This window comes from Echiichthys vipera (genome assembly GCF_963691815.1).
Source record: "Echiichthys vipera genome assembly, chromosome: 22".
Lineage (NCBI taxonomy): Eukaryota > Metazoa > Chordata > Actinopteri > Perciformes > Trachinidae > Echiichthys > Echiichthys vipera.
In genome coordinates this window covers 2,248,115-2,258,114 of record NC_139847.1, presented here as the reverse complement: position 1 = coordinate 2,258,114, position 10,000 = coordinate 2,248,115, and the positions used below count along the sequence as shown (strand labels likewise).

General features: G+C 43.1%; 1 protein-coding gene across 1 annotated transcript in view; it reads left to right on the top strand.

Annotated features, from left to right (window-relative positions):
• The first annotated feature begins 9,704 nt into the window (after nucleotides 1-9,704).
• Nucleotides 9,705-10,000, top strand: part of otud4 (OTU deubiquitinase 4) — a 16,339-nt gene continuing 16,043 nt past the window's right edge. Inside the window, exon 1 of the mRNA XM_083936873.1 lies at nucleotides 9,705-10,000. This exon is cut by the window's right edge and continues 77 nt beyond it. Within this exon, the coding sequence (XP_083792999.1) occupies nucleotides 9,937-10,000 (64 nt within the window). The 5' untranslated portion in view covers nucleotides 9,705-9,936.

Below are 10,000 nucleotides of genomic sequence, written 5' to 3'. Positions count from 1 at the left end.
AAGACGGAGGAGCCGCTGTTCTTCGGAGCCAAGATGGACGACCAGTTCAGCTCCGGAGCCAAGATGGCCGACCAGTGCCTCCGCGCCGTGCTGTGGCAGGACATGTCTGTGAACCTGGCGTCCACGCTGCTGCACCAGCTCTCAGGTACACACACGCGCTCACGTGCACCAGCTCTCAGGTACACACACGCGCTCACGTGCACCAGCGTCTCACGTGCACCAGCTCTCAGGTACACACACGCGCTCACGTGCACCAGCGTCTCACGTGCACCAGCTCTCAGGTACACACACGCGCTCACGTGCACCAGCGTCTCACGTGCACCAGCTCACAGGTACACACACGCGCTCACGTGCACCAGCTCACAGGTACACACACGCGCTCACGTGCACCAGCGTCTCACGTGCACCAGCTCTCAGGTACACACACGCGCTCACGTGCACCCGCGTCTCACGTGCACCAGCGTCTCACGTGCACCAGCGTCTCACGTGCACCAGCGTCTCACGTGCTCCAGCGTCTCACGTGCACCAGCGTCTCACGTGCTCCAGCGTCTCACGTGCACCAGCGTCTCACGTGCTCCAGCGTCTCACGTGCACCAGCGTCTCACACCTGACCAGGAAGTTATTTACATTTATTTTAAAGAGAATTAAATTAATTATTTTAATACTTCTTATTTATTGTTACTGCCGTACTTTCTTTACTGATATCTTATTTATTTATTTATTTATTTATATGTATTTAAATACATTTATTATCGTCATTATGATGTTTGTGTTTGATATATTTAATGATTAATATTTGTTTTATATATTATAAAATATTTATATATATTTTTATTAAATCATTATATTATTTATTTGTACATATTTGTATTAAATATATTTTTTATTTTTTAAAATAGATTCAAAATATTAATATAAAATAGAATCAACTAATAATTTATTTATTATATATTTATAAACAAATATACATGTAGTTTATATATTTATGTATGAATTTAATGAATTTATCATTTATTTATGTGTGTATATAAGTATTGGATGGATTTATTTATTTACTTACATATTTATGTATTTATATAAACAAAAATTGTATTTATTTACATTTGAATGTACCTATTATATATTTATATATATTTTTTAAATATAATTGACCTTTTTTCTACTGGATTCAGATTATTAATATTAATATTAAATATAAATAAATGATGATTTTTAATGATTAGCAGTGAATAAAATAATTAAAACAGCTGCAACATCAATAATTATGATGCAACAGTGTAATAAATATTATTGTTACACAGTTTTTATACTTTATGAGTGACGGATGTTTATTACATTTATTTAACATAATGATAATAAAAGTATAAAGTGTTGATATTTATAACGACACGTTTCTTTTGTTCTGCAGAGCGAGTCGGTAAATCCAACAGGACGCCGCCGCCGCCCGTCACCACCAGGTAACGTGTCACTTCCTGTGCTCGTCAGTGATGTCATCCTCGCAGTTTGACCTCTGATCGCGTCTGTATGTGTGTGTGTGTGTGTGTGTGTGTGTGTGTGTGTGCCCCTGTGTGTGTGCCCCTGTGTGTGTGTGTGTGTGTGTGTGTGTGTGCCTGTGTGTGTGCCTATGTGCCTGTGTGTGTGTGTGTGTGTGTGTGTGTGTGTGCAGTCCTGTTCTGAAGGTGAACGTGGACACACTCCGCTCCTCCCCTCTGTTGAGCTCCCAGGACCCTCCACACGGTAACACACACACACGCACGCACACACACACACACACACAGGCACGCACACACACACACACACGCACACACACACACAATTAAAAAAAATACACACGATGTATTTTATGAGATTAAAAAAACTTTAATCTTTAATTTTATTATTTTTTTGTGTCTCACAGAAACTCAAACCACAGGTGGCTCTTTCTTCTACAGGTAACACACACACACACACACTCACTCACTCACACACACACACACACACACACACACACTCTCACACACGCACACTCACACACACACACACTCTCACACACACACACAGACACACACACACACACAATCAGACACACAGACACACACACACAATCAGACACACACACACAATCAGACACACAGACACACACACAATCAGACACACACACACAATCAGACACACACACTCACACTGACACACACACACACTCACACACTCTCACACTCACACACGCACACACACACACACAGTCAGACACACACAGACACAGACAGACACACACACACGCACAGACGTCTGAAAGTGACGACATGTAGCTTTAGCCATGCTAGCAGTTTCCACCTGTTTCCAGTCTTTATGCTAAGCTACGCTAACGTCAGTGACCCGACATTACTTTACTAATCCACTCAAATTAAACCGTATTTATTATAAACGTCATCTGTTACCGTGGCAACTGTAACGCCGTCCTGCAGGTGTCACGTGTGCGGCTTTGAGACGGACGGCCGCGCCCTTTTCCAGAGTCACATGACGGAGCACCGCCAATGGGAGCGCGGCTCCTTCTCGCTGCACTGCTGCGCGTGCGACCACTCGACCAATCAGGAGGCAGAGATGAGGTCACACGCCAACACGCATGCACGGGGGACCGCGGGCGCCGCCGCAGAGACGAGGTGAAAACTCGTTTTTATATTCTCGTGATATTTTGACTTTTTACAAATGTTTTAATCTTTAATTATTAAATTAATCCAAAACATTTTACTTTATTCTTTAAATATTTAAAACTTAAAATATTACAACTTTTTTCTTATGTGTGTGTGCGTGTGTGTCTGTCTGTGTGTGTGTGTGTGTGTCTGTGTGTGTGTGTTTGTGTGTGTGTGTTTGTGTGTGTGTGTGCGCGTGTGTGTGTGTGCGTGTGTGACTGTGCGTGCGTGTGTGTGCGTGTGTCTGTGTGTGCGCGTGTATGCGTGCACATGTGTGTATGTGTGTGTGTGTGTGCGCTTGTGTGTGTGTCTGTGCGTGTGTGTGTGCGCACCTGTGCGCGTGTGTCTCTGTGTGCGTGTGTGTGTGTGCGCTTGTGTGTGTGTGTGACTCCCAGGTGCCCCGTCACCCCTCCCGCCTCCGGCAGCGCTCCGTCAGTTGCTGTGGCAACCCAGCCGGAGAATAGCGCCTCCGAGCATCGCTGCCGCATCTGCCAGAGGTCGTTTCCAGGGCAACAGGAGCTGCTGGTTCACTTCCAGGGTCATCGCCAAGGCAACCAGTACCGGTGCGACCGCTGCGGCCACCTGACGCGGACGGCCAACAAGCTGGTGGAGCACGTGCGCGTGCACACGGGGGAGCGCCCGTTCACCTGCGACCTCTGCCCGTACAGCGCCAAGCGGCGGGACAGTCTGCGCCTCCACTGCAAGGTCAAGCACCCGGGGGACGTGCACACGCACCGCTCCTACGTGCACACGCACCGCTCCTACGTGCACGCAGACAATCAGCGCTCAGACAAGCACGTGCAGCGGCTGCACACGCCGCACGCGCACAGCCGCCGCCGCGCCCTCCTCCTCTCCTCTTCCTCCTCTGCATCCCTCGCTCTCTGACCGGGCGGGATGGAGGGATCTGTCTCCTCTCCTCCCCATCACCACGCTCTCTCTGAAGCCACGGCCTCCTCATCTCCCTTCATCTTCTCCTCTCATCATCCTCCCTTCCCCTCTTCATCATCTTCATCATCCACCTACAAATCCTCCTTCCTCACCTACCTTGGTCTGACAACTCCTTTGTAAATGCTTTTTTCTTCTTCCTTCTCCCCTCCCCTCTCCCTCTCCTCCTCCTCCTCCTCCTCCTCCTCCTCCTCCTCTTCCTCCTCCTCCTCCTCCTCCTCTTCCTCCTCGTCCCTCCCTCTCCTCTCCTCGTCCTCCTCATCTTCCTCTCCTCCTCCTCTTCCCCCCCCCCTCCTCCTCCTCTCCTCCTCCTCCTCCTCTCTTCCTCCTCCTCCTCCTCTTCCTCCTCGTCCTCCTCTTCTCCCTCCTCCTCCTCTTCCCCCTCCTCTTCCTCCCCCCTCCTCTCCTCCCCCTCCTCCTCTTCCTCCTCCCCCCCTCCTCCTCCCCTCCTCCTCCTCTTCCCCCTCCTCCCCTCCTCCTCTTCCTCTCCTCCTCCTCCATCTCTTCCTCTCCTCTTACTCCTCCTCCCCCCCTCCTCCTCCTCCTCTCTTCCTCCTCCTCCCCTCCTCCTCCTCTTCCCCCCCCCCCCCCCCTCCCCCTCCCCCCCCCCCCTCCCCCTCCTCCCCTCCTCTCCTCCTCCTCCATCTCTTCCTCTCCTCCTCCCCCCCTCCTCCTCCTCCTCTCTTCCTCCTCCTCCCCTCCTCCTCCTCTTCCCCCTCCCCCCCCTCCCCCTCCTCCCCTCCTCTCCTCCTCCTCCATCTCTTCCTCCTCCTCCCTCCTCCTCCCCCCTCCTCCTCCCCCCTCCTCCTGTCCTCCCCCCTCCTCCTCTCTCCCCCCCTCCTCTCCTCCTCCTCTCTTCCTCTCCTCCTCCTCCTCCTCCTCACCTCCTCCCCCTCTCCTCCTCTCCCTCCCCTCCTCTCCTCCTCCTCCTCTCTTCCTCTCCTCCCCCCCTCCTCCTCCCCCTCTTCCTCCTCCTCTCCTCCTCCTCCTTCTCCTCCTCCCCCTCCTCCTCTCCTCTTCCTCCTCCCCCCTCCCCTCCTCCCCCCCCTCCTCCTCTTCCTCCCGTATGACACTCTTGCACTGACTTCCACTCAGATAGGGATGGTTTGCTGCACCTGTGTTGCGTCATCGCTCGGCTCGTTGCTGCTTCTCTGCCTGCTTTTCAACGCGTCATATAATCACTGAACTCTCGGCTTCTGAACGCGTGCCACATATTTATGCCTGTCTTTCTCTCGTCCTTCAGAAACGCTGCACTTTTTAAAAACAACTCACAAAAAACTCACTTAAAGACACAAAAGAGGCGAATGAAGCCACTTCAGGTTCTGACCCACAGACTAAAAACAGGACGCAGCGTCTCCGTCGAGGTGCGTTCTCTCAACTCGATCCTATTCTCCTCTGGGAGTCGCCATCTTGTCTCTGACTCCGCCTCATTTCCTCTGACCATAAAAGGGCATGTATGTGACGCTGAGGGGAGGGGCGTACGTCCGTCTGGCTGACGTTTACCTCCGAGGAGAAGTGAGGGCCAGAGGCTAGCTGTCACTCAAGAGGCCACGCCCCTAATTATTCATAAACTTGAACCTCCAATCAAATAAAAACTAGCCCCTCCCCCTCAGTGTTGTCATGGAGATATGAGCTAAACACACAGACTAGAATGTTCTTTTGTCCTTAAACAGGTTTATGATGCTGTGTAAACGGCCTGTTTAACATGGGGCTCAATGAGAAACTGCTCTGTTATGAAACCTGCCCCTAGTGGACACTCAGAGAACTGACGCTGACGGAGCTTCCTGATTGGACCAAACAGGACTTTTACGCTTTTATACGTTTAAGCGCCCGCTACCCGACATTAGCCCTGATGTCCCGCTCTCAAACTCCCCGACAAAAGCCTCAGACCGGCGTTAAATCTGCGTCCTGCGCCTCACGGACGCTCTCCGGATATCTAGCGGGCTAATATCTGGAGCAGAGAAGCGCGGATCAACGCGGATCGGCTCTGACGGCGTCCGACGAGCGCCCTGCTCTGTTCGACCTTCACAGAATGTAATTCATATTTTCTGTTACGACGTATTTATTCACAAACTCACCTGCTGTTAATCTGAATGTTACTTCCTGTGAACCGGATTACTCGCGATCGCTAATCCAGATTAGTCCCTGGACTCCCAACAGCCAATGGGAGCGCAGGGGGGGAGGGGCCTGTGCTACAAACAGGAAGAGCCGGTTCATGACTGGTTTTAAGTCGCCGTTGAAAGTGTTTCTGGAGGACGGTGATATTTCCGATACTTGTGTTGTAAATTAAAAAATGTATTTGTGTTATTTACACAAAATGTCTTAATTTAAAGTTGCACTAAATGTTTTAAGAAAAAACGAAAGAGAAAAGAGTCGTTTTTTTAGCATATTTAAGCTTTTTTTCGTTGTTTTTGTTGTTTTTGAAACGCAGGAAATCCACCATCATGTTATAACACGCAGGTGTGACGTCACTTCCTGCTCACGCGGGCGCCGTCGCGTGTTCGTTTTTTCTTTTACGAGAAGTCGGGAACTCGTTTTTCCCGATTATTCCGACGCCACTTGAATGCAGCATTGTTTTAAACGTGGCTGCACATTTTTCGGCCCTCAAACATGGATTTAATCAACATTTACAACATTAATTTTGTTATTCAATTCAATTTTCACAGTAAAATACGATGAAATATGAAACACGGGGAAATCACACAGATCAAAGACGCCCCCCCCCGCCCCCCCCCCCCCCCCCCCCCGCTACTCTCTGGGTCCTGATTCACTTCCTGTATTTATTGCTCGTGTTGCCTGATTTTAACTGTGATATCTATGATGTAACATGATTATTATTATTATTATTAATATGATTAATATTCTCGACAGCTTCCCTCGCAGCTCACTGACGTCGCGCTGAGACGTGAATTCTTTGTAAAAACCAGAAAAAACGATTTGCACATTATAACAAATAAAAGTTGATAAAATCACGTTTTCCTTCTTAGTGTCGTCTGTTCACAAATAATGTTTCAACTTAATAATAATAATAACTGAGTAAATAATAATAATAATATTAAAAACGGATAATGTGTAGAAACAAATCAAACAGAATATGTAAAAGAATAAATGTAGTTTGTATGTAGATAAATTATTAAAACTCAAAATTTACAATTTTTTATTTTATTTTTGTTCAAGCTGTTTATTTCTGTTTATATTTATGAATATATAATTATAACAACTAATATATAATAATAATATTAAAAACTGATAATGTGTAGAAACAAATAAAACAATAAATATATAACATAATTAAATAAATGTTGAAATATGGAATATAGGAACGAATAAAAGTATAAATTAATAAAAATCAAATGTACGATTTTTTATTTTTTCATGTTAATTTGTTTGTTTATTTCTGTTTATATTTATTAATATATTTAAAAAATACATTAACATTAAATCTGATTAAAATAAAATAACAAGAAGAAACAATACGAATAGTATTTTAAAAAATCCCTAAAAACAGCAAAAAGAAATATGAAATACATTTAATAAAATATAAGAAGCAATCCTTTTAAAAATATATTAAAAAAAATTAAAAAGACATTAAATATAAAATTAAATAGGTTAACAACATATAAGAAGTAATAATAACAGTAAATATTAAATATAAAAATACATTAAATATAATTAAATAAAATAACAAAATAAGAAACAATAATAAAAAACAAAGAAAAAGTAAATATAAAAATATTGAAATATAATATTACAAACAAATAGATTCATATTCATATTAAATTAAAATAATAAAATGTGCAAAAATAAAAAAGTGAAATAGAATCAAAAATGATGAAAAAACAAAATATCAGAAGAAATAAAAAGATAATAAATAAATAAATTCAGTGTGTGAGGAAACACAAACGCAGTTTCATGGATGAAGGTCACACACACACTCACACACACACACACACACACACACACACACACACACACACACACACACACTCTCACACACACACACACACACTGTGAGTGGGAGGATAAGTGTCAACCACCGCAGCCCCCCCTCTGTGGTTGCTATGGTTACTGAACATGTTGTAGGTCTCCATGGCGTCGAAGCAGGAGGTCTGAGCATCAACGGCAGGCAGCTTTAAAACACACACAGACACAAAGGTCACGGTTTTATTATTACACAACAACAATAAACACGAGTTATAATAAAGAAATTAAGTCTTTTTAGTCATTTTGCATCTTTTTGTGATGGTTTTGCATCTATTTTTAGTCATTTTGCATCTTTTTGTGGTGGTTTTGCATCTATTTTTAGTCATTTTGCATCAGTTTGTGGTGGTTTTGCATCTATTTTTAGTCATTTTGCATCTTTTTGTGGTGGTTTTGCATCTATTTTTAGTCATTTTGCATCTTTTTGTGGCGGTTTTGCGTGTATTTTTAGTCATTTTGCATCTTTTTGTGGTGGTTTTGCATCTATTTTTAGTCATTTTGCATCTTTTTGTGGTGGTTTTGCATCTATTTTTAGTCATTTTGCATCTTTTTGTGGTGGTTTTGCATCTATTTTTAATCATTTTGTATCTTTTTGTGCTGGTTTTGCATCTATTTTTAGACATTTTGCATCTTTTTGTGGTGGTTTTGCATCTATTTTTAGTCATTTTGCATCTTTTTGTGCTGGTTTTGCATCTATTTTTAGTCATTTTGCATCTTTTTGTGGTGGTTTTGCATCTATTTTTAGTCATTTTGCATCTTTTTCTGCTGGTTTTGCATCTATTTTTAGTCATTTTGCATCTTTTTGTGGTGGTTTTGCATCTATTTTTAGTCATTTTGCATCTTTTTCTGCTGGTTTTGCATCTATTTTTAGTCATTTTGCATCTTTTTGTGGTGGTTTTGCATCTATTTTTAGTCATTTTGCATCTTTTTGTGGTGGTTTTGCATCTATTTTTAGTCATTTTGCATCTTTTTGTGGTGATTTTATTCATTAATTATTAATTAATTGACATAATGTATTTTAATAACCTTGCTGTTGAAAGGTGCTTTACAAATAAACATTTTCAAAGACGTGAACATAAATATATTCTAAATATGTTCTAGTTTATTTCCTGGTGCAGTCAAAGTGAATCACCTGACAGGAAGTTAACCAGGAACACCAAGGCCATTGCTAAGCAACCACCCCTGTCATTCACCTTCACACTTTTATTTTGTTGATCAACAGGAAGTGCTGTGACGCTCTCATTTAGAGTTTTTACATCAACTTTAAAAAAGTCCAAAATCATTTACTTTAGTTTCAAAACCCTTGAGCTGCTGTTATTGTTTTTTTAAGACTTTTATTTTGTTGAATAACAGGAAGTGTTGTGACGCTCTCATTTAGAGTGTTTACATCAACTTTAAAAAAGCTCCAAAATCATTTAATTTAATTTTAAAACACTTGAGCTGCTGTTATTGTTTTTTTAAGACTTTTATTTTGTTGAACAACAGGAAGTGCTGTTACGCTCTCATTTAGAGTGTTTACATCAACTTTAAAAAAGTCCAAAATCATTTAATTTAGTTTCAAAACCCTTGAGCTGCTGTTATTGTTTTTTTAAGACTTTTATTTTGTTGAATAACAGGAAGTGTTGTGACGCTCTCATTTAGAGTGTTTACATCAACTTTAAAAAAAGCTCCAAAATCATTTAATTTAATTTTAAAACACTTGAGCTGCTGTTATTAGTTCCTTCAGACTTTTATTTTGTTGAATAACAGGAAGTGCTGTGACGCTCTCATTTAGAGTTTTTACATCAACTTTAAAAAAGTTCCAAAATCATTTAATTTAATTTCAAAACCCTTGAGCTGCTGTTATTAGTTCCTTTAAGACTTTTATTTTGTTGAATAACAGGAAGTACTGTGACGCTCTCATTAAGAGTGTTTACATCAACTTTAAAAAAGTTCCAAAATAATTTAATTAATTTTAAAACACTCGAGCTGCTGTTATTAGTGTTTTTAGACTTTTATTTTGTTGATCAACAGGAAGTGCTTTGACGCGCTCGGTCTAACTTGACGCCGTAGAAGAAGAAGAAGAAGAAGAAGAAGGGGGCGTGTCGCTGCTAACGGCTAAAGCGCTAAAGTTGATCCGGTACTTTCACTTTGTGTCGGAGCCGCGGGACCCGGGGAAAAACGACACCGGGCGCCGTTACCGTCGACTTTAACCCGCGTGCGCCGGTAGATGCAGATATTTAACATCCTTCGGCGCCGATATTCACGACTTTACGGCTCATTTACCGTAAAATAACGCGCTTTTAAACACGCGCAGGTGGCGTTGGTTCGCCAGGTAGCTTCGGCGGCTAACGCTGCTAGCATGGACGGTGGCAGGAGCACGCAGAGCCCCGAGGAGAGGACCGCGGAGAAACTCATGGATGACT